At 41.7% G+C, this 26,403-nt stretch overlaps 1 protein-coding gene across 4 annotated transcripts in view; it reads right to left on the bottom strand.

Annotated features, from left to right (window-relative positions):
• Nucleotides 1-26,403, bottom strand: part of KLF12 (Kruppel like factor 12) — a 488,954-nt gene that overhangs the window by 244,305 nt on the left and 218,246 nt on the right. For all 4 annotated transcript variants that reach the window (XM_030200608.1, XM_030200611.1, XM_030200613.1 and 1 more), the window contains one exon: nt 16,206-16,295. In XM_030200608.1, coding sequence (XP_030056468.1) covers nt 16,206-16,271 — 66 coding nt within the window. In that variant the 5' untranslated portion in view covers nt 16,272-16,295. The remainder of the gene's footprint in view (nt 1-16,205; nt 16,296-26,403) is intronic.

Raw genomic sequence — 26,403 nt, 5'->3', positions numbered from 1 at the left:
ACTATGTCTCATAGACATAGACCTCCTCATACTGCAATTCGGCTTCTAAATTTACGTACTGACCCCCTAATTCTATAAAAGTCACCAGAAATTGAATGTGCAATTTTGGATGTGTTCCGAATTTGCGTGCGCAATTTAAGGGGATAATGAGCCAATTAGTTACCAATAATTGGCTTTTTAACAAGCAATTATTGGCACTAATTAGATTTAATAGGTATTTACACACAGCCTAAAAAAGGGGGTTGCCAAAATGGGAGGGTCATGGGTGTTTTGGGGTGAAGCATAGGCATGGTTTTGAGTGACGTGCATAATTGAGGTGGAGCGTGTAAATTTAGGCATGGTTCTTTGCATCACATTTTCACTGGTGAAAATGGTGGCGCCTAAATTTACATGCGACCGCAGCATCTAAGTGCTTTTCTATAAACAGTACCTATCTTTAAGCATGGCATATAGAACAGCCCTTTTTTCGGCACCATATATAGAATTTACCCCTGGATGCACTTGTGCATTTATAGGATAGAAGCACTTATACATAAATGTAAGGGGAGTATTCACAGGGGAGGAACATAGGCAGGACCAACATTTGCACACGTTATGAGTTAACATGCTACATTTAGGCAAGTCCACTTATTCCTGCTGTTAACATGGCGTAAGTGGGTGAACTTAAATGTAGGGACATTGATGCCAATTTATCTATTATTCTATAAACAGAATCTTGGCTCTCAGATGCCATTATAGAATTAGCACTCAGCTAATTTACATTTCCTGTGGCAATATTCCTCTTTCTTCCATTTTTTGGCAGACTATTTATATACCCTCTTGTAGTGGAAGGTTTTAAAGATTGTTTTTCAACTCTGCCTTGACCGACAAGTGCACTCGGGGTCTATATTTTGGATTGGAAATAATTCTGTTTCTGTGAAAGATAAGACACAGCTCTAATTAATTTGGTATGTGAAGGGAGAGGTGGAGCCTGTTTCGAGTTCAGACTGGCCACCTGAACTGAGAAACATGTGACCACATTCCCACAGTATGGCTTGTTTACCAAAACAGAGAAATTCTCAAGCATTTTGTAATTTTCCTTAGCTCTGAACATGAGTTCTAAGCCTAATAAAAAAGGGAGCTTCAGTCAGTGAAATTGGGAGCTCATCTGTGAGTAACGTACGTACTGTGCAGAGAACCATATTTGCTGGTCAAAGAAACTCCTGGCTCTCGCTGCGAACAGGGCCCCCCCAGCTGATAAGAGCCTGGATGATGTAAGGACCAGTGATGTACGTGTGGCGGGGCATTTTCGAACGGGGATGACCATCTCTAAGGACGTCCCAGTGAAGGGGCGGGGAAACTCGTATTATCAAAACAAGATGGGCATCCATCTTTTGTTTCGATAATACAGTCAGGGACGCCCAAATCTCAACATTTAGGTCGACCTCAGAGATGGGCGACCTCGGTTTTCGGCGATAATGGAAACTGAGGACACCCATCTCAAAAACGACCAAATCCAAGGCATTTGGTCGTGAGAGGAGCCAATATTCGTAGTGCACTCGTCCCCCTGACATGCCAGGACACCAACCGGGCACCCTAGGGGGCACTGCAGTGGACCTCACAAATTGCTCCCAGGTGCATAGCTCCCTTACCTTAGGTGCTGAGCCCCCCCCCCCAAAAAAAAAACCCAAAACCCACTCCCCACAACTGTACACCATTACCATAGCCCTTAGGGATGAAGGGGAGCACCTACATGTGGGTACAATGGGTTTCGGGTGGGTTTTGGAGGGCTCCCATTTACCACCACAAGTGTAACAGGTGGTGGGGGGATGGGCCTGGGTCTGCCTGCCTGAAGTGCAAAGCACTCACTAAAAACTGCTCCAGGGACCTGCATACTGCTGTGATGGAGCTGGGTATGACATTTGAGGCTGGCATAGAGGCTCAAAAAATATGTTTTTAATTTTGTTTTTTTTGGGTGGGAGGGATTGGTGACCACTGGGGGAGTAAGGGGAGGTCATTCCCGATTCCCTCCGGTGGTCATCTGGTCAGTTCAGGCACCTTTTCAAGGCTTGGTCATGAAAAAAAAAGGGACCAAGTAAAGTCAGCCAAATGCTCATCAGGGACGCCCTTCTTTTTTTCTTTTATCTCTTAACCATGCCCCCGTCCTACCTTTGGTACGCTGCCGACATGCCCCCCCCCCCCTTTACCAATGCCCAGTAAAAGGGTATTTCCAAACTTGTAACAGAAATGGCTTTGCGGTCACTTGCTGTGCAGCCATTTCCGGGGGAAGCTTACTGCCTCTTATTTAGGAGGCAGTAAGGGCTCCCGCGCGTTCCCAGCACTACAAAATTTAAAATAATTATGTGAAGGAAATGGTATGCGCTGGAGGTGGATACTACCGCCGGGTTCCTGAGGTATTCAGGTGGTAGTACCGGATCGCTGTGCAGCAAGCCCACTGCCAGCTGCCGCACTTTAGTATAATGTCCCTAAAAAAGGTACCTTTAAAACCTAAGTAAAAATGCACACTAGATTTTACTATCATTTAGAATGGCTAGTGGGTCTGATGGAAATGGAGGATGAGATTTGATTATACTGCCTGTGATTACAATCAAATCTGTTTACATATTATATACAGGCACTTAATTTGGGTTAAGTGACTTGCCTAGAGTCATGAGTTGCTGCAGTGGGAATCAAACTCAGTTCCCCTGGTTCTCAGGCCACTGCACTAACCATAAGGCTTATCCTCCACTCCAGATGTCCCCTCTTTGGGGAGTCCTCAAAGTCTGGCAAAACAGACATATGTAGATTCTGTAAGGAAAAGCTGGAAATAGTTACTCATGCTATAGCTAGTTGCAAAGTTCTGATGGGAGAAAATTTCTATACAGAAAGGAATAGTAAAATGGCATGTTTCATCTACAGGTACCTTTCTCCCCTAATTCTATAAAATTGAATGCCCAAATTTCTGACTAGCAGGCAAGTTTGCATACACAAGTTATTGAATAAGGTCAGCTATGTGAGCAACCTAATTCAATGACTGGTTGTTAATTGGAGTAAACAGCCAATGATTGGCTATAATAGGTTTAATTCTTGCTAATTAGCACCAATCAGCAGTCACCTGCACAACTACCCTTGGTTGTTACTCTATAAGATGCGTGTTCATATTCCTGAGTCCACAAGTTCAAGGAGGGTGTGGACCTGGAAGGGGGGTTTGGAGTTGTGTCAGGCAGTTATGCAATACTATCATTTGCGCACTTAACTGCCTAAAGTTAGGCATGAGCACTAATACCAGCCTTTGGTCTGGTGTAAGTGCTCATGCCTAACATTAGGCAAGTAAATGCAGATTTAGGCTAGTATTCTATAACAGGCAGTTGCACACACAACTGCTGTCATAGAATTCACACTTAGGGGTCCTTTTATCAACTTGCAGTAAGAAGAGCCCTGTGCTAGTGGCAGAGGCCATTTTTGCCACACGCTGTGGCCCTATTTACCGCAGCAGTTTAAAAAAGCTGAAAATAGCCATAGCCACGCGGTAAGATTGCTCTTACTGTGTGGCCATGCAAGGGGGAGCACTTACCACTACCCACTTGAGACGGTGGTAAGGGCTCCCACGTTAACCCAGCGGCAACTGGGTAGTGCGCAGCGCTGCCCGATTACCACTGGGTCAGCACCGCGCTAAATATTACAGTCCTATTTTCCCCAGCACAGGAAATGGCACATGCTGGGGCTGGAACTACCGCCAGAACCCGCATTGGACCATCAGTAGCTCCAAATTAGCATGCGGTAATGCAGCATAGAAGACCACTGGCTGGGATGGTCTCCCGTGATTTTCTATGCAATCTTAACTTATTGTTTATGATGCTTGAACTACAAGGCAAGGGTGTCCTCACTTAAAATAATTTCTTGAAATTTGGGCAGGGTGACTTTGCCTATTAAAAGACAAAAAAAAAACTCCTTAATAGACATAAGATCGATATTGCTACGTTACAGGAAACTCAATGTTCCAAACACCTACTCACATACAGTGCTTAACAGTGTTGCTGTTATTGGAGTCCCAAGTACCATCATCGGTTTCACTCTTTCAAAAGGGAACGGGAAAAAAGAACAGTGAAAAGCTCCTCTAAAGGAGAAAAGACTGTTCTCCAAAAAAAAAAACCTCCCGTCTATATTTATTTATTCATGAATGGCATATATACTCCACAATGGCCCGAAATAGACTCAAGTTCAAAGTGGCTTACAAACAATAACGTGAATAAAATATAATAATGTAGAGAATATAACACAAATTACAATAAGTTCAATGAGAAAATTAATACATGTGCAGTAAGTAACCAGGGATTTAGACTATCTCAAAGACAAAACAAATAATTAAGGGTGGATAGGTGAGAGCATAATTAGGCAGGACTAGATGGGAAACAAGATTAAGAAAAGGGTGTGGGTAAAATTCAAATAGAGTTCTTTGTATTCAAAAAGGCCAGCTTGAAGAAATGTGTTTTTAGAAGACTATCAGGCTCATTTCGAAAGAGATGGATGTCCAAAAAGTGACATAAATCGGCACTTGGACATTCATCTCACAGAGACGTCCAAATCGGTATAATTGAAACCCGATTCTGGACGTCTTTCTCAGACGTCCATCGCAAGGACGTCCAAATCTCAAGGGGGCGTATCGGAGGCGTGGTCGAGGTGGGACTTGGGCGTTCCTAAGACTTGAATGTCTTTGAGCCATAATGGAAAATAGCAGAGATGTCCAGGTACTTATTTTGTGTCTAGGATAAGGGAGGGTTAGGTGACTTACCCAGGGTTACAATGAGCTGCAGTGGGAATCAAGCTCAGTTCCCTTAGTTCTCAAGCCTCTACACTAACCATTAGGCTACTCCTCCACTCCACAATATCTGACTTTTCAGTTTCAGTGTGATTTCTGCAGGATTTTTCCTAGTGTTTATAAATCCACATAGATGTCTTTATGAAACAGGTACCCTCTCCACCTCCAATGTAGATAACTTGATATAAAATTACCTCCATGAAGATAGTTTTAATATAGCTTTTTCCATGTGCAAAGCATGTTTTACATGTGAAAAAAGGTTTTTATAGAATTTCATGAGCACATTTGCATGCAAAAAGGATTCCTGGTGCCATAGATTATATTTATGTTTGTTGTATTTTATTATACTGCCCCTCGACTTAAGCAACAAGGCAGTTTACAAAAAACTCTGGGCCTGATATTCAGTGCTATTTAACCATCCAGTAACAGTTTCTGGCTGGTTAAATAGCGCTTACTTGGCTAAGAGCTAATATTCAGCGTGAGTTAGCCGGTTATCTCTACTGAGTATCAGTGCTCAGGGCTAGATTCTACATATAGCACCTTGATTTCCACGCAGAAATCAAAGCGTATTCTATAAAGTACAATTTAATTTAGGCATACATTATAAAACACGCCGAGTGCTGCTCCGTGCAACAAAAGTTATTCGCGGTCAAGTACGCCAACTAAAACCTGGTGTAAATCCTGATGCCTAAATTAGGCACGGAACGGGTGTATTCTATAACAACATGCATAAAGATTAGAAACGCCTATGACCCGCCCATTCCACACCTATAACCACTTCCACTTTTCAACTATGTGACTTAGAATTTATGCGCACCATGTTACAGAAAATGTTTGCAATTCTAATTAATGCCAATTAGTGCTCATAACTGCTTAACATCCGATTATCAGCAATGATTAGCCTGTTAACTAATTAAGTTATGCGCATTGTTATGGAATAACCTTCAATGTCTTTGCAGAAATCGAGGCACAATATATAGAATCCTGTGGATAGCGCACAGCAGCTAACCGGTTATATTCAGGCTCATTTTCTAAAGTGATCGCCGCCTATCTTCCGACACAAATCGGGAGATGGCCAGAGATCTCCTGAACCCGGCCAAATCGGTATAATCAAAAGCTGATTTTGGCTGGGTTAAACTACTTTCCGTCGCGGAGCCGGCGAAATATCAAGGGGGTGTGTCGGTAGGGTAGTGGCCACCTTTTGGGTTGTATGATTTAAGTCATCGCTCTCCTGGATTGGTCTACAGTTGGTTTTGTTCCAGTGGTAGAAGCTAAGTGACTTTTTTCTACATTCATGTGATGCACCCGTACTATTAGTACTTTTGCTATATATCTTTTCCAGTTCTTTGGAACATTTCGTTATGGATAGTGAAAATTTCTATTGAATAGTTTTCTCCGTTTTTTTGCCATAGTGTTTTTTCTCCATTAAGGAGTTTTTTTACACTATGGTTGGTTTCAGAGGTTGGTAAGAAACCTATGATGACGAGTCCGTTAAAGGGTTGACCATCTCTGTAGGCACCCTGGACTCTTGAGGTTTCATTTGTTTAAATTGAATATAACATTTGGAAAGCCTTCTATCGATTATGATATAGTTAGAGCATTCTTAATTGTGAAGTTTCTAATATTGTTGCTCTCTAGCTCTATATATTTATATTTCGAATATTCTAATTATATGCAATTTCGAAAGAAGTTAAAAACTTATCTCTTTACAAATTCATTTCAAATTTCTTCACATTAGTCTAAATTTTTTGATCTAACTAACTGGTCAGTAACCTTATCCTCTGCTTGTATTATGTCTTTATCAAACTGTACATTGTTATAACCCTCCCATTAATCTGTTATTCCTTGTTAATACGTTGTTCCAACGTATTAAGACCAATGTAAATTTTCATTCTCTATATTCATTCAATCAAAGATGTTCTACGTGATGTGGAAACTCAAAAGAGTGAAACCTTTCTTCCCGAGAAACATCTTCCGCACCCTGGTACAGTCAATGGTAATAAGTCACCTGGACTACTGTAACACTTTGTACACTGGCTGCAGAGAGCAGACTATTAAAAAACTCCAAACAGCTCAGAATACCACAGCCAGACTCGTATTTGGAAAAACTAAATACGAAAGTGTGAAACCCTTAAGAGAGAAACTACACTGGCTCCCTCTCAAGGAACGCATTGCGTTTAAGATCTGTACAACCGTACACAAAATCATACACACCGATGCCCCACTCTACATGTTAAACCTAGTGGACCTGCCACCCAGAAATGCCAAAAGATCAGCCCGCAAATTCCTCAACCTGAACTTCCCCAGCTGTAAAGGACTTAAATATAAGCAGGCATACGCCACTACCTTCTCGTACAGAAGTTCACAGCTATGGAACGCACTACCCACAGCCTTGAAAACCATGGACAATCTAACCAACTTCCGCAAATCTTTGAAGACACATCTCTTCAACAAAGCCTACAAAAAGAACCCTTAACAACTCAATTCACTACCCATCCCATTCAAGTATTAAAATACACATCTTAAACCACCCTATCTAACACTTACTTCTCTACTCCCTCATACATCTTCTGATTATTACTGATTGTATCTAAGATTCTTTCATGACTATGTCATAACAACACTCTGTAAGCCACATTGAGCCTGTAAATAGGTGGGATAATGTGGGGTACAAATGCAATAAATAAATAAATAAATAAAATATTGTAAGCCAGGTTGAACTCAAGACTTTTTGGGATAATGTGGGATATGTCACAATAAATAAATACGCGTGGAGGGGCATAATTGAACGAAAATGTCTATCTCCATGGGCGTTTATCTCCGAGAACGGGTCCATGAAGGGGCGCACCGAACCGTATTTTCGAAAAAAAATAAACGTCCATGTTTTATTCGACAAAATGTGAGCTGGGCATTTTTGTTTTTCAGCGATAATGGAAAATGAAAGCGCCCAGCTCAAAAACGAATAAATCCAAGGCATTTGTTCGTGGGAGGGGCCAGGATTCGTAGTGCACTGTCCCCCCCTCACATGCCAGGACATCAACCGGGCACCCTAGGGGGCACTTTTGCAAAAACAAAAAAAAAGGTAAAACAGCTCCCAGGTGCATAGCACCCTTCCCTTGTGTGTTGAGCCCCCCAAATCCCCCTCAAACCCCACTGCCCACAAGTCTACACCATTACTATAGCCCTAAGGGGTGAAGGGGGGCACCTACATGTGGGTACAGTGGGTTTGGGGGGTTGGACGACTAATAAGCATTAAGCAGCACAATTGTAACAGGTAGGGGAGGGATGGGCCTGGGTCCACCTGCCTGAAGTCCACTGCACCCCCTAATAACTGCTCCAGTGACCTGCATACTGCTGCCAGGGAGGTGGGTATGACATTTGAGGGTGAAAATAAACAGTTGTGAAATGGCATATTTTGTGGTGGGAGGGGGTTTGTGTCACTGGGGGAGTCAGGGGAGGTCATCCCCGATTCCCTCCAGTGGTTAGCTGGTCATTTAGGGCACTTTTTGGGGCCTTATTCGTGGAAAAACAGGGTCCAGGAAAAGTGCCCTAAATTCTCGCTAAAAACGCATATTTTTTCCCATTATCGGCGAAAGGCGCCCATCTCTGATCGGCCGATAACCAAGCCCCAGTTCCGCCTTCACCACGCCTTCGACACGCCCCCGTCAACTTTGTACGCTTCCGCGATGGAGTGCAGTTGCAAACGTCCAAGTTCGGCTTTCGATTATACCGCGTTATTCGTTTTTGGGAGATAAACGCCTATCTCCCGATTTAGGTCGCAATACAGGTGTTTTTGTCTTTCGATTATAAGCTGGATAGAGTACAGAATCCCCCTTACTGTGTACCTTAATGTATAGATGTTATTTATTAAGTAAAACTTTGGGGCCTGTTTAATAAGCAGTGCTAAGAGCGCAATAGCATGTAGCGTGCGCTAATTTTAGTGTGCACTAAAAACACTGGTACCCCTTAGTAAATAGGGCCTTTTATTTGGTATCTATCAGATGCACAACGATATATAATGGAAGAGAAAAACACATGCAAACAGATACATCGTAATGGTAGTTTATTAAAACAGTTATCTTCACAGTTAGCAGACAAGAAATGGGCCATTTAACAAAGCAGGCTATTTAACATAATTTAAGTCTTCTTCTTCTTCACAGAACAATAGCAAAGAACAAGACTTAATAACCTTTTAAAATACATCAAGTTCTCAGCAGGATATATAGCAAAAAAGAGAAAAATAATATTTCAAAACACATACGTAGGAATTACTATAACACCAAGACAAAAGAAACACATCCATTATTTATAATCTATCTGAAATACTCTATTGTCCTCAGTATCAATACAATTCTACAATTTTTGAGGATAACTTTCTCCAGGTCATTTTGATAGAGAAATGGACGTCTAAGGGCACTGGTTTATAGGTACACTTATAAAAGACTCGGGGCCTTGTTTACTAAGCCGCACTGTAGGCACGCTAACTTTTTAGCCCATGCTAAAAATTAGCATACATTAACAATAGAGACACTCATTATATTTCTATGGATGTCTCTATCATTAGCATGTGCTAATTTTTAGTGTGCGATATAATGTTTACGTGCCTGCAGCACAGCATAATAAACAGGGCCCTCAGTGAACACTGAGGGAGTAATTCTAAACTGGGCGACTCCTTTTAGGTGCCATAAGCCTGTTTTATAATGGAACTGGGGCACGCATTTTTTGTTAAAGAATGCTAGCGTATCCCAGAATTAGAACACCTAACATTTAGGTACCTGTACGTATACTAGCCACAGAGCTGGCTAAGTACACCTAAATGCAGCAGGGGTGTGCATAGGTAACAGAATTCTATAAGTTAATGTGTGTGTGTAAATAGGAGCCTCACTCATGCCTCGACAATTCTATAAGTTAATGTACACATATAAGTGAGCGCCCCGCCTATGGCTTGACAATTCTATGTTAATGTAAGTAAGAGCCCCGTGTAAGTGGAAACCCTATGTCCTGACAATTCTATAAGCTAATTTTTCACCTGTAAGTGGGAGTCCTGTGTAAGTGGAAGCCCCGCCTATGTCTCAAAAATTCTATAAGTTAATGTACATGTGTAAGTGGGAGCTCTGTGTAAGTGGGGATCCCGTCTACAGGAGGAGCAGCCTAATGGCTAGTGCAGCGGGCTTTGATCCTGGCAACCTAGCTTTCTATTCATTGTATTTGATATCTTTTTAATGCTATGTTTGTGGTATAATTTTGTGTTTTAAATGTAATTTGTTTTATGGCGACAGACCCCTGACGCAGGCAGTCACCAGAACATGGGCTGTGTCGGGTCTTTGCATAAACACTGCTGCCTCTGCAATTTGGCTCTGCTTGGTGCTTCCACCTGTGGCCGACTACACTTCTTTTTCTTCCCCAACCTTTGTGTTGGTGTTTCTGAGCTGCCCCCCCCCCCCCCCCCGTGTGTATGCCCCTCCTGCAGTTACCACTATGGAGTCCTTTTGCTAATCTGTGGTAAAAAGCGGTCTGCGATAGTGTAGATATGTATTTTTGGTGAGGGCCATTTTTTGCCGCAGCTGGGAGAAAAACGACTTTATAAAATAGGCGCAGTAAATGGCTGTGCGCTAAAATTCAAAAGTAGTGCGCAGCTATTTACTGCCTGAGCTCAAACCATCACCCATTGACCTAGCGGTAAGGGCTCAACATGCGTGGTACTTATGTAGCATGTGCCAATGTGGCCACACTGCAGAATACCGCCGGGAACGCACACCGCGGTAGGAAACAGAAAAATATTTTCTACCGCAGGAAATAGCGCACGCCAACTTCAAAATTACTGTCAGGTGGGCACACTAACCAGGCTGTAGTATTGATTTGGCGCACGCTGCACAGGCAGTAACTTACCATTGCTTTGTAAAAAGGCCCCTATGGCACTTAGGCTCTACCTTATAGAATAGTGCTAGTGCACATAGAGCCGTATTTTTAAAGTACTTAGACTTACAAAGTTCCATAGTAGCCTATGGAACTTTGTTAATCTAAATGCTTTAAAAATGAGCCCCATAGGCACCTAACGGCCCCTTTATGGTGCCTATGAGTGGAGGAGTAGCCTAGTGGTTAGTGCAGCGGACTTTGAGATCCTGGGGAACTGGGTTCGATTCCCACTGCAGCTCCTTGTGACTCTGGGCAAGTCACTTAACCCTCCATTGCCCCAGGTACAAAATAAGTACCTGTAGATATGTAAACCGCTTTGAATGTAATTGCAAAATACCACAGAAAGGCGATATATCAAGTCCCATTTCCGGCTCTCGGCGTTTCAAAATGGCCGCCGACAGTTGAAGCAGCCCTCGCGAGACTTCAACTCTCGGTGGCCATTTTGAAATGCCGAGAGCTGGACTCACCACAGGATGCAGGGCAGCTGGCAGCAGCGCTCCAGGCAGGAAAGAGGGGGCTCTTTCCTGCCCCGAAGAGGTACCTCTAGACCACCAGGGATAGTAGAGTAAGGGGAGGGGAGGTGACGGGGGGGGGGGAAGTGGAGATGACAAGGGAGGGGAGATGAGGGGGTGACCAGGGGGAGGGGAAAATGCAACAGGGGGTGGGACGAAGGCACGAAAGGGGTGGGGTGAGGCGTGGAAGTGGGCGGGGCAGGGGCGGGGCACGTGTCCTCTTTTTTTTTTTTAGGACAAAAAATGGTAACCCTAGATATATCAAGTCCCATTTCCCTTTCCCTTTTACAAGTGTAAGTAGCACTTACTTCTGGGCACCACTTTATAGAATTGCCCTGGGGTTTTTTATTTTTTTTATTAAGAATTTTAAAATGTACATGTCAACAGTTATGAAATAAGACAAGGAATACAAAAACCAGCAAATTTACCATCTTATTAAGAAGCTACAAGAAATCATCCAGTCAGGATTAAATAAACTCTAGCTTTATCCTAGTAACTCCATTAATGACAATTATTTCTCTTGACCTTTTAGGAAATTCTGTAACTGCATAGCATCCCAAAAATGAACTCCTTTCCTTGGTAAGTGATTAAACATTTATGAGGATATTTTAAGGAAAATATGGCCCCCACGGCCACCACCCGAGGTTTCAAGCCTAAAAAAGCCCTGCGCCTCAGCTGTGTGGTGCCTATTGTTTTTTAAATTCCAGTATTGCCTCAGTTATAGAAATGCTAAATAGTAGTAGTAGTAGTAGTTAATGATATTCATAATCATGTATGAACATGGTTTTCCTCTGCAATGTCTTCTCCTTTCCTATTGAGGAGCAACACAACTTCTCAGCAGGTTTCTCTCCAAAGCTGGGTCCTGACATGCACAGAGATTTTACTGCAGATCAAAGGAACTAAAGCAGTAGGTCACAAGAGACTGTTAAATGATAACCAAATTCACATTCTAATTCTAACAACTTATTAACAACCTTAGTTCCTGCTCCACAGCAGGGAAGGTAATAATGAAGCTTTTGTGACAGAGCAATGCAAGTGTCTTTTTCCTCTAATGCTTTTTTCACTTGTGATAAAGGTATTAATGCAGCAGTGTCTTCCTGAGATCTCAAACAATAACCTCTACTGCATTTCCCATGCACAATTGAACATGGTTCAACTGAAAGAAAGGGGCGTCTAATCTTAAGAACACTGGTGTCTAAAAAAAAAAAAAAAAGCAGACATCTGCCCTAGGTGCTAGTTAGGCTACACAAATTGCAGAAGGACAGCTCACCCCACTCAAAATCAATGAAACGCCACTACAAATTTTAGAGAAGCAAAATAAAAAATCATCAGTTATCAGTATTTAAAGTATTGAGATGTCTTGGACTTCTGCTTAAAAAAATTGTATTTGCACACTGATGGAGCAGATTGCTATATTCTTTTGATACAAAACTGAATGTAAGGAATGACTTCCTTATACATTAACATTATTTTTTTTTTAAATACAATTTCTACAAATCTTACGACAGTATTCAGCTACTGCAGTCAGCATTTTTTACAATACCAGCTGCGATGTTCCAAAAATATCTGGATACTCAGCACCACTATCTGGATGATGGCTGGCAAGGAAAATCCGGATAAGATGGTCTGCACCAGAATTTATCTGGATACTGACAATATTCAGTCTGCAGTCCATAAAACTAGTTTGGTACCGGCTTTCTAAACTTCTATACGTTCATTTTTTTTGAATGGAACATTTATGCTGCTTGCACCATCCACTTGTCTACGTTAGCAAATTCTGTTCTAAAATACAACAGAAACTAGAGATGTCCTGACCCGGACATCTCAATTCTGACTTCTACATCCTTTCTAAAATGGGAATGGGGTGCGACTTGAACTCTCCTGGCAGTGAGCAGGGCACCCATGTGCCTGTAGATCGTCTTCTTTTACAGCTAAAACTGGAGCATATACTACTACTGCTGATCATTTATATAGCACTACAAGGCATACGCAGCGCTGTACACCATACACAAAGACAGTCCCTATAGATAGCACTATATGGATAGCATTGCCTGTTAAGTGCAGTGCTAAATGTTTAGCGCTATGAATATATATACTTTGTAATGACTGGTGCTGAAAAAAACAGAGTCCTGCTAGGGTTGTATTTCATTTGCATATTCCTTAAGGGGTTGCTTTAAATAGTATGTTTTGGACTATACTGCGGGGATGCCGGAAGCTTGGGGGATTTCAAACCCAGATTTTACTAGCCTGGTGAAATATATATTGATTGGAATGACTGTGCTGCTATAAGATTTGAGGTCTATTTGCCAGTTCACCCTGATAGAAAAAGTAGGAGAAAATAAGGACCTCTCTAAGCTGGAAGAAGCAACTCTAGATTTTTCTATTCTAAAGACAAGTTGAGTTTTTTTTCTGGAGTTGGTTATATGTTACTCTATTACATAGTACTTCCTGTATGCTTATCAGAACACACTACCACATATTTCTATGCAGGTGATATAATTATAGATTTTAATGAAATGATCAGATTCTACATAACAGGACTGTGGAGCTTTTCTGTGTTATAGACACCTTTTCCTAACGTCATGGATGTCAGTGTTTACCATCATATCGTTTTGTAAAATCCATGTTTATGTCCTACATGTTTATATTGCTTTTTACACGTCTTGGTGAGTGGACAGCGATATGTCATTTTACAATGGGCTTGCACATACAGCTCTGTTTTTATATAATGGTCACCTTGTGTATTGCACTCAATTCTGGTTGCCATATCTCAAAAAAGATATAGCGGAATTAGAAAAGGTTCAAAGAAGAGCGACCAAAATGATGAGGGGGATGAAACTGCTCCCATATGAGGAAAGGCTAGAGGTTAGGGCTCTTCAGCCTGGAAAAGAGATGGTTGAGGGGGGATAATGATTAAGGTCTACAAAATCCTGAGTGGTATGGAAAGTACAAAGACATGGGAGCACTTGATGAAACTGCATGGAAATTAAAACAAATAGGAGGAAATATGTTTTCACTCAAAGAATAGTTAAGCTCTGAAACTCGATGTTCTCGGATGTGGTAACAGTGGTTAGCATATTTGGGTTTAAAAAAGGTTTGGTCAAGTTCCTGGAGGAAAAGTCCATAGTCTGTCATTGAGATGGATATGGGGGAAGCCACTGCTTGCACTGGAACTGGTAGCATGGAATGGTGCTATTAACTGGGTTTTTGTCAGGTACTTGTAACCTGGATTGGCCACTGCTGGAAGCAGGATACTGGCTAGATGGATCACTGGTCTGACCTAGTATGGCTATTCTTATGTCCTTATGTACTATGTCATAGATTATATACGTTATCACAAAACCTCTATATTCCCCATTCCACAACTTATCTAAACTATGATGTAAATGTAAAGATTATCAAACATTCTAGAAGTGCAAAAGTATCTGAAAAATGAGGAAGAGGAAGGAAACAGCAAACTGCAATACTTAAAAACCTCACATTGAGAAATAGTTTTGCATAATTTCTGAAAGAACAAGTAATCTTGTATAAGTTTTATCTCTTTAGGGGCAGCATTCCAAAGGGTTAAGTCACTATATTACTAGCATCACTATAATTTATTACTCACATATTTGAGAAAAAGCTCAAAATATTACATTACAGGAAATTAACAATGTAAAGAGAAGTGATGGTCCAGAAATAGATCAGATCTTTACGAAGAAGAACCTATACCCCCACTAAGCGCAGTTTTTATCAGCACCGATTTTTTTTTTGCACCATATATAGAATCTGGCCCAGTATGGGCTAAATTCTATATATCACATCTTTAAAAAATCAATGCCAAAATAAAAAAACGCCTAGGTATAATCTATAAACTGTGCCTAAATTTAGGTGTAGTTTATAGAATACACCCAACATCCATTTTCTGCAACTATATTTAGTTGCAGCCATTTAAGCCAATGAAAACCTGGTGTAAATCCAGAAGCTTAAATTACGCGCAAAACGGGCATATTCTATAGCACTACGCGTAAATCCTATGAATACCCAGAATCCACACATGCCCCTCCCATGGCCATACCCCCTTTTCAGATCCACATCTTAGAATTTACGCGCATCACTTTATAAAAGACACTTAGACATTTGTGCAGGTAAATTCTAATTAATGCTAATTAGTGTTGATAATTGCTTGTCATTTATTGGCACTCCTTGGCTTGTTAAGCTAATTAAGTTGTGTACACAAATCCAGAATACGGCTGGATTTGCGCGGGCAACTAAAGTCGCACTATATAGAATCTAGGGGTATGTGCATAAATTTACGTCTGCTCTGCCCAAACTCTACACATGCACACATCCACCAGTAAAGTATGTGCCCTCAATTATGGTGCATACTCTTTACCACTGCTTTTGACTCCTAACCACTACTCACTTGCCCTGTCCTTTTATTCTCACCTCTTTATTCCCTTACCCTTAATTGTTCTGTCTGTTACCTGTCTTATCTAGATTGTAAGCTCTTTGAGCAGGGACTGTCTTGTAGCGTATGTCTTGTAGCGCTATATAAATGATAAGTAGTAGTAGTAGTAATCAGTGTTTGTAAGACATTGACATGCATAAATGGCAAATCGTGCACGTAAATTACCAGAATAGCACCATTTATGGATATTTTTGCTGCCTGAAGCTACTGTAGGTGGATCCTTACAGAACTACCTCTTTTACAGCTGACCCTGGAAGCCACAGGTAACCAGTCAAGAGCTGGAGCAATATGACCATGTCATTAATCCCAGCAAAAGGATTGCAGCAGTATTTTGAACATATGGCTTTTTTTTTTCCTGGAGTCTCAAATAAAGCAGACACACAACTACTCCCAAGACTGTCATCGCAGAGCTTATCGTAGGTAGACAAAAAGGAAAAACAGCATGCAGAAGAGAGACTTGTAGCCTCTGGAAGGTCTGGAAATGATTATCCATATCAGCAAGAGGAATTGTCTGGAAACTTATGCTTACCCTTTGCTCAGATTCCAGTGGCTCTGTTTTGACTCTGACTCCCGGCATCCCGTCAATCATTAACATTCTGTTTTCAGAAGTGTCCACACTCTAGAACAAAAGGATGGAATTCAGTTAAATAATGAAGTTAGATGAGGAGGAAAAAGGCTTGTTGAAAACATAGTATTTCCAAGTTAACCTAAGAATGCCAGAGCAACAAATTTCAAATCCCAAAGAAAAAGAATTGTTAAGAATAATACTATTTTGGCTTAAAAATTAGAATGACTACTTAAAGAATAATTCAGTCGAAAACCCCAAAGGAAAAGTTAAGTAATGCAATATTTTCTCATCACTAGTGTACATATTATTTGAGCACAACCTAAGCACATTTTAAATTATTAATGTGGTTTATAGAATTGCATTTCCACCTAGGAATCGCACCTAACTTTAGGTGCGGCCATTTGCACCAGCTGAAACATGGTGTAAATGTACATGCCTAAATTAGACGTGTATCCCCCCATTTTCTATAACAATAAGCGTAAATGCTAGGAATTCTCCCTTTCCACCCATGACCCTCCCATTTCTGTGCCCCCTCTTTTTACTCATGTGTAAAATTACACACATAAATTCCAATTACTGCCAATAATTGCTTGTTAAAAAGCCAATTATTTGTGCTAAATAGTTCGTTAATTGAGTGTGCAATTTTTGGCGACTTTTATAGAATTAGGGGTTTAGTGGATGTAGAATCTCTCATATTGATTGTTGTGTTGCAGAGGCAGATGTAATGTGCTTCATTATATTATGAATAACATAAATTTCTACCCACTGATATTAACCAGTCAGGACTGGCACCTTGCCGGTTAAATGCCTCATAACTGACTATCCAGAGATATTCAGTGGGGGACAGCTGGCTATCTCCCACTGAATATCACTGTTTAGAGGCTAGCTGGATATAACTGGCTATCTGCTGATTTTAACCCCCATTTTAGTGGCTATGGGGCCCTTTTACTAAGCCGCGGTAGGCTCCACACACATGCAGCACATGCCCAAATGAGACTACTGCCAGGCCAGCACGTCCTCCTGGTGGTAATTTCAGATTTGGCGCATGCCCATAACGCGTGGATGAATTATTTATTTCCTCCTACGTGCGACACTTGGCGTGTGCCAACCAGTCTCCTCGCATGTAGCATGTGAGCCTTTACCAACAGATCAATGGGTGTCGTTAAGGGCTCAGGCTGGTTTTGGACATATACTGGTTTCATTTTTACTGCAGGCCCTCTTCCTGTCCTATTAAAAAAAGCCATATTTTGTAGATGCAGTAAAAACTGGCCCAGTGCGCACCCAACACACGCGCTTATAATACTACAGGCCACTTTTTACCGCAGCGTAGTAAAAGGGCCCCTCTATTTGGCTGCATGAATACATGGAATATCGTTGGCCAGTTTGAATATAACCAGTTAAATCTGAACATTGACTTAGTCAGCTATGTTCACACCAGCCAGACTGTGTTCTAGAAGATGCATTCTAAATTTAAAATTCTGCCAAAAGATCTCTTCCCTACATACAGGGTTTTTTTTCATCTTAAACACATTGGAACAGAAAATGGAAAAACGACTGTGTGAAAAATGGAAGGCCAGGTCACTCACAAGTGATGGGATGCTGTACTTCAGTTTGTCTAACTGATCACCACTCTAAGAGCCCTGTTTACTAAGGTGCGCTAGCGTTTTTCACACATGCTAAAATTAGCATATGCTAAACACTGGAGATGCCCATATATTCCTATGGGCGTCTCTAGCATTAGCGCATGCTAAAAACGCTAGTGAGCCTATAGCACGTCTTAGTAAACAGGGTCCTGTTTTATAAAATTCTCCTAAAACCAGCTGCTATGATATGCTATATATCATGCCTTAGAAAGTAGTTAGTAATGTTGGGCTGGATTGTGAATGTGGTGGTAAGCATATTAATTTAAAAGCTGGGTTGTGCTGTTAATAAGTTGATACCAGTCATTCAATGTCAATAACATGATAGTAATTGTACCTGTCCTGAAGCAGGTGTAAATGTTTGTACATGTGAAGCTCATTTTAGACATAAAAATCAGTATTAATACATCCAAATCAGAACATGTACAGTTCCTGTGTTATTTTAGAGAAGGATCTGCTGACCTAAGCCTTTTCTAAAATACAAGCACGTACATGTGTATTTGCCTGCATGTTTAATAGGAGCAGCCATTTTACATAGCTACACATTGAAATCCCGAATGGATAAAGAACAGCAATTTATATGTCTAAATTGGGCATTCCATGTGCCAACATTCCATGTGGAAGTCTTGGAACTTTATTTTGGTCACATTCAGATAAAATAGGTATTTTTCTGTCCTCTGTGCTTACAGTCATGAAGGATAATGGGTAATAGGCAGCTGAGGTTAAGTGCTCTTTTGCATGTACATATGCACCAAAAAGAAGCACTTACACATATAAGTGTCCTGAGCCCTATTCTAAACAGGTGCATGTAAATGCTATAGCATGCAAATGTAAGAGGAGGGGCATATATTTGGGAGGAGCATCGGCAGGACATAGGTGTACCTCCCAGTTACGAATGTAACTTACAGTTTTCAGGCATGCGCGGGGGTTGGCTGTGGCGGTTGCAGAGGCAAAAAAAAACAAACAAACAAACAAACAGGATGCTCACAATTATTAGGAAAGAGATACAAAATAAGACCGAGAATATCGTAATGCCTCTGTATCGCACCATGTTGCAACCTTACCTTGAATATTAATATGTTCAATTCTTGTCACCTTATCTCAAAGAAGATATAGTGGATTTAGAAAAGGTTCAAAGAAGAGCAACTAAAATGAATGAAGGGGATGGAACTCCGCCCATACGAGGAAAGGCTAAAGAGGTTAGGGCTCTTCAGCTTGGAAAAGAGACAGCTGAGGGGGGATATAATTGAGGTCTATAAAATCCTGACTGGTGTAGAATGAGGTAAAAGCGAATTGATTTTTCACTCTTTCACAGTGGTATTCCTTGGTCAGCTGCTACCCGGGGCGGTTTGTCGCTGCGCACCCCCTCCCCCGGGTGCAGCATCATCCATCCGTCCCCCCCGGGTGCAGCATCCCTCCCACATGGGTGCAGCATGGCACCCCACCTCCCGGGTGCAGTGCCCCTCCCCGGCGCATCACCAGGTGCATTCTTCTTACCTGCTGGGGTGCTGGGAGCAGCCGTGCGGCTGTCGGCTCTGCCGGTTCCCTGCTCCCTCTGCTATTACTTCCTGTTCTGGGGCAGAGGGAGCAAGGAACCAGTGGAGCCGACAGCTGCACGGCTTCTCCCTGCACCCCTCCTGCAGCATGCACCTGGGGCAGACCGCCCCTACCGCCCCGCCCTCGGTACGCCACTGCTCTTTCATGAAGTACAAAGAATAGGGGACACTCAGTTAAGTTACATGGAGATACTTTTTGAACAAATAGAAGGAAATATTTTTTCACTAAAGGAATGGTTAAGCTCTGGAACTCGCTGTAGGAGGATGTGGTAACAGTGGTTAGCGTACCTGGGTTTAAAAAAAGGTGTGTGTAAATTCCCAGTTGAACAGTTGAAAAGGGGGCATGATTATGGGCGTGAAATGGGCATTTCTAAAATCTATGTGCATTATTATACAATACACCTGCTCTGCATCTAATATAGATGTCAGGATTTATGTCAAGTAAAACATGGCCTAAATGGATGTAACCAAATTTGGTGGCACTTGGCGTACTTTATATAGTGTGTGAAAATTTAAGCCTATTCTATAAAATGTAGGTGTACTTCAGAGAATACACCTAAGTGTATTTTTTTTTACTACGCTGATTTTTCAGGCACCATTTATAGAATCTAACCCGATGAGAGTAATGTGACTGTTGAAAACATTACAGACTTTCTTCCAGAACTGGATGCCTGACACTATCACCATAAGTAAAAATCAAAGATGCCTGTATCCAAGAGCAAGCAGAAGTGTCTTAACGCGAACAAGCCCCTGATACTTTTCTGAGGTGTAACCAACAGCAAGCAGAAGTGTCCTAAAGGAAATAAGCCATTGATATTCTAATCAACAAAAATGAGATTACGTGACTTTAGAAGAAATCATGCATTACTGCACAAAAATTACTGTGGTGAGCATCCACTTTCCACTGGAAGTGGGACATTCACAAACTTGTCAACACAAAATGAGTAACCTGTACTCAAGTCTTACCACTATGACATAGTTAAACATTAACAAATGTGACAGTGAAAATTAAAAAAAAAAACTATTAGCAAACAAGACGTGGTCTGAATATTCTGTCAGTCTCTTCAAGTACACCATTGACAACAAATCCACAAACAGTGGCATTTTCAACACTGATGATGTTCATTATGATGAATGGCTGAAAGCTGATAAAAACAGCATAAGCAATACCATTCCTCAAACTTGTTTGTTCCTGATGTCTACCCTGCTTACAACCAGCTGCTCACTTCTATAGAACCATTTACAGAATGAAGTCCCAAAATGTTCTCTTAATGAACAGCATTCTTTCCTTCACCATGCTGATATATACGTCAGAATGAATGGGCATAAATGCACAGGAGGCGCGAGTCTCTTTCAAATGAAAGGAAGCTCTGGAATGAGGGGACAGAGGATGAAGGTGAAAGGAGATAGACTCAGAAGTAACTGAGGAAATACTTCTTCACAGAAAGGGTGGTGAATTCGTGCAACGGCCTCCCAGTGAAAGTGGTAGAAACAAAAACAGTATCTGAATTCAAGAGAGTTTGGGACCAGGGCGTAGCCAGACCTCGGCAGGAGGGGGGTCTAGAGCCCAAGGTGGGGGAGCACATTTTAGCCTGCCTCCCCCAGCCTGACCCCCCTCCTGCAACTTTCAACCCCCCACCCCTCCCCAGCCACTTTCGACCTCCCCCACCCCACCCCACCCCCCCCGCTGCCGCCGCAAGGTACCTTTGCTGGCGGGGATTGGGGACCCAACCCCCGCCAGCCTTAGTCTTCTTCAGCAAGGGTCTCTGGCGCATTTGCTAATCTGTGCTGTGAGTTCTGACATCCTGCACGCTCAGTTTCACTTAAAGGAAAGTTACTGTACTATATTCTCACAACTATAAATCATCCTCAAACATTTATTTTGTATTATAAAACATTTAAAATCTCATACCCACCATTATATCATTATAGTGCTGTCCATATACACATTTCCATTTACAAATTTGTATTAAACATACAACCTATTAAACAGCATATGACTCTTAAGCCCTCCCACTCAGAAATACAACCAACTCTCAAATTCAAAAATTCAATAAAAAGTTGTAAAGTATCTACCGCCCCCTTCCATATTAGAACATCAATATATCGCAACCACCCAACCACCTTAGAATAGCATTGAGAAGGATACACAAACTTCACCTCATATGTCCAACCACTGATGACTCATAGTGAAGTGAAACACGAATACCGTGTTGGGTTCAGTACACATGTGAAAGGGGCTCTAGCAATCTTGCGATGTGTATTTCAGTTGTAAGATCCACAGCATGACTTCGGACCGTACTTGGAACCTTGGAAATATTTTGATGTGTTTGATTGATCCATTCAGTTCATGCAGGGGTGGATTTGTGGCTGGACATTACATTGTTACACCAATTGCAGAACAGCACATGGACAGGTGGAGGGGCATAATCAAAAGGGGTGCCCAAGTTTTCAGGAGGACGTCCTCGCAGGACATCCTGGCGAAGGGTAGGGAAACCCGTATTATCGAAACAAGATGGGCGTCCATAATTCGTTTCGATAATACGCTCAGGGATGCCCAAATCGCAAAATTTAGGTCGACCTTAGAGATGGTCGTCCCCGATTTTTGGCGATAACGGAAACCGAGGACACCCATCTCAGAAGCAACCGAATGCAAGCCATTTGGACGTGGGAGGAGCCAGCATTCGTAGTGCACTGGTCCCCCTCACATGCCAGGACACCAACCGGGCACCCTAGGGGGCACTGCAGTGGACTTCAGAAATTGCTCCCAGGTGCATAGCTCCCTTACCGTGTGAGCTGAGCCCCCCCAACCCCACTCCCCACAACTGTACACCACTACCATAGCCCTTACAGGTGAATGGGGTACCTACATGTGGGTACAGTGGGTTTCTGGTGGGTTTTGAAGCGCTCATATTTACCACCACAAGTGTAACAGGTGGGGGGGGGGGGGATGGGCCTGGGTCTGCCTGCCTGAAGTGCACTGCACCCACTAAATCTACTCAAGGGACTTGCATACTGCTGTGATGCAGCTGGGTATGACATTTGAGGCTGGTATAGAGGCTGGCAAAAAAAATTTAAAAAGGTTTTTGTTTAGGGTGGGAAGGGGTTGGTGACCACTGGGGGGAGTAAGGGGAGGTCATCCCCGATTCCCTCTGGTGGTCATCTGGTCAGATCATGCACCTTTTTGAGGATTAGTCGTAAAACAAATGGACCAAGTAAAGTCGCCCAAGTGCTCGTCAGGGACGCCCTTCTTTTTTCCATTGTTGGTAGAGGACGCCCATGTGTTAGGCACACCCCAGTCCCGCCTTCGCTACGCTTCCGACATGCCCCCTTGAACTTTGGTCATCCCCGCGACGGAAAGCAGTTGAGGACGCCCAAAATCGGCTTTCGATTATGCCGATTTGGGCGACCCTGGGAGGATGTCCATCTCCCGATTTGTGTCAAAAGATGGGCGCCCTTCTCTTTCGAAAATAAGCCTGTTGATGTCACATTCTATTTGCAAAGTGATTTAATGGACATCACTGTATGATAAGAGTTGGTTATATTTCTGAGTGGAAGGGTGTAAGGATCACATGCTGTTTAATAGGTTGTGTCTAATACAAATTTGGAAAGGGAAATGCGTATATGGACAGCACTATAATGATGTAAAAGTGGGTATAAGATTTTAAATGTTTTGTAATACAGAATAAATGTTTGAGGATGAATTATAGTTGTGAGAATATAGTACAGTAACTAATATGCATGAAAGAGATTTGCATGCCTGTCACCTCCATTATATGCAAATCTCTCCCATGCATATTCATTATGGATATCCTGAAAACCCAACTGGCTGGAGGTCCCCCAGGACAAGTATGAGACCTACTGATTTAGATGATACAGCCCAACATTTCCTTGTTCATGCTACTTTTGATTTCTTGTTTACATTACTATAGAATTATTATTATAGGCATCATTATTGCTGAACTGAAATCCCTTTAGACAGTCCAGAACACAGCCAACAGGATTCTTTGCTGAGCATATAAATATAATCATGCCATGCCTCTGTTATTTCAACATCATTGTTTACCAGTGCATTATTGGATTCAATTTAAGATACCAACTTTAGCTTGTAAAGCACTTCATTCCAGTGTTCCCTGTTTCTTGTCCTCTATGCTATATCATATTTCGTCTCTGGCCCTATTCAAATCCAGGCTAAAAAGCCACCTTATAAAGTCTGATTTTGACTCTTATCTCCTTATTCACCTGCTCACTATCCATGTTGTTTTAATCATTGCCATAATAAATGAAGCTCCCTAATCAGTTATTTGTCCCGTTTGTCTGTCTTGAATAAATTATAAGCGCTGTTCAGCAGGAACTGTCTCTTACGTGTTCATGCACAGCGCTGTGTATGTCAAGTAGCAGTATAGAAATGATAGTAGTAGTAATAGTGGTGGTAGGCATTACACGTCCTTCCTCATTCCCTCTTGCTTGACCACCAATTTTCATTATCCCCCGCATCACATGTTAGATTAGAATCAGTGAGGCACTGCAGGTTCTTCTTTTTAGCATCCTTCCTGCGGAACCCGTAACCACTTACTCTGCAGGCAGAGGCCTCCAAATATGAAATTCTGCAAGAGACTCAAGACATAATTTCTCTCACCCACTGTCACCAGTTCATAGGTATTGAGCGGATATTGGTGAGTTTTGTGTAGACATGCCTGTTTCTTTCTTGAATCTTTCTTTGCTTCTTGTTACTTACTTGCTTTTCTGTCAAATTCTTTGGAATTCTTTTCCTTATCTTCCGTCATTTTACTTGTAAACTGCCTGTATAGCAAATCTAAATAACTTAAACATTCCTAAATCTGCAGAAGATATGTGTATGTACAAAGAAACAGGAGGTGCACCATCATGATTCCACTGCCAAATGAATAATATTGTCCCTAATCAATGAACATGTACATTCAGGAAAGCTAATAAAGGTACTATTCTGGAGTCATCCAAAGACAATAATAGAGAAAAATACATGAATTAAGAATTGCTTGTGTATGTCATGTTACAGGTTTAACTTCAGCTTTGCGTTGACACATTTTGTTTTACATAAAAAGGGGCATTTTTGATATGAAATCTAAGTCTGACTTTGGACAATTTACACAAACATCCAAAATCCGAATAGGAAAGATCATTTTTGCAAAAGAAAAACATCAATTTTTTTTTTTCAAAAATGCTGTTTTGAACAAGGTTTTGTGCTTTGTAGTTTTTTTTTTAACTTAGCATTTTCACACACAAAAAAAAAACCATCCAAGTGAAAAATGTACCAAATTGAGCTATTGGGAGGTAGGAGGGGTCAGCATTTTTAGTAGACTGGCCACACAGACATCCCAGGAGAGTAATGGGGCACCTAGGGGGCACTGCAGTGGACTTCAAATAAATGTTCCCAGATACACACCAGCCTACCAAAAGGAGTTTGATTACTATATATGAAGATAGTATGGAGGTGTCCCTTCAAATTGGTGAAAAACAAATTTTGTCACCCCTTATATCACTTAAGTTTTAACAAATAGAACCTCAAACCTCCTAGCAAGGAACAATACCAAAGTATTACCAATCCTTTGCATAAACAGGAGTAGGTTAATATCATAGGTTCTGTTTAAGGGAGAAAAAGAGAAAAAACCCCAACGCAAAAACTCATGCTACATGAGAAAACCGTATGGGATAAAAAACTCTCTTTCCCTCTTGAAAACTATATATGAATTATAAATTTAAACGGGCACCAAAAACCAAACTACCCCAAAACTGACCCCAGCCAGTAAAAGACTACCTACAGAAGTCCCCCTGGGAGGAAAAAAACCTGAAGTTCAATTAAAGACAACATAAAGCCTCAAATAGATATATAAAGGAACCTTCTCTATCCTGCCATAAAGTGTAGCAAACCAAGTTTACTTAACTTAATCCAGGCGTAGCAACTTCAGGAAAAATTTCAATCAAAAATCCCCCCTAGAAGGACTCCGGAGCCTTATAAAGCTTCTGCAGCGGCGAAAAAACGCCGACCCTTCAACAAGAGCGCCCATACGGTTTTATCCCATACGGTTTTCTCATGTAGCATGAGTTTTTGCGTTGGGGTTTTTTCTCTTTTTCTCCCTTAAACAGAACCTATGATATTAACCTACTCCTGTTTATGCAAAGGATTGGTAATACTTTGGTATTGTTCCTTGCTAGGAGGTTTGAGGTTCTATTTGTTAAGACTTAAGTGATATAAGGGGTGACAAAATTTGTTTTTCACCAATTTGAAGGGACACCTCCATACTATCTTCATATATAGTAATCAAACTCCTTTTGGTAGGCTGGTATATTTTCTATCGAGTTTGTATTCTCCTATAGTAGTTAGAGTTTCCCAGATACACACCACCATTGCTCCCTTATCTTGTCTGAGCCCCTCCCAAAAAAAACCATTCAAAACTCACTACAATAGCCCTTATGGGTGAAAGGGGCACCTATATTTGTGTACAGTGGGAGGACGGGAGAGCCTCAACCCCATTTCAAGTGAGGTCAAAATCATATAGCTGCAGTACCTAAGTCTGAAGGGAGGGAGGAGACCAGTGGGTTCCCCTGGCAACATAGGCAATATGGTCTCTGCCCCTGAGCAACTGAATGCTTGGGGGGAGTCCCTGGAAATGTCCCTGAGATCTTCATAAATGAGGACCCAAATGCAGAGGAAGATATGGAATGACTCCCTACTTCACAGCAGGCTCCTTATTGGATAGAGGAAATGGACATGTCCTAGGCAAGGTGTTTACTTTGACTGATAGACTGCAGTGTTGCTAATTTTCTTTAGACCTCACTGGGAAGCTTGTTTGTCTAGCAAACACTGTCACTGTAGGTGGGATCCAGCTCTGAGTAGCAGCTTCTATCTATGAGATTATCATTGGGGGATGTGAACTGCCATTTTGCACCTAGCCCAACATCAGGAAAGGATTATCTATGGAT

Source organism: Microcaecilia unicolor, chromosome 4 (assembly GCF_901765095.1).
Source record: "Microcaecilia unicolor chromosome 4, aMicUni1.1, whole genome shotgun sequence".
NCBI classification, from domain to species: domain Eukaryota; kingdom Metazoa; phylum Chordata; class Amphibia; order Gymnophiona; family Siphonopidae; genus Microcaecilia; species Microcaecilia unicolor.
The sequence above is the reverse complement of the archived record's forward strand: the minus strand, read 5'-3'. Positions and strand labels throughout refer to the sequence as shown.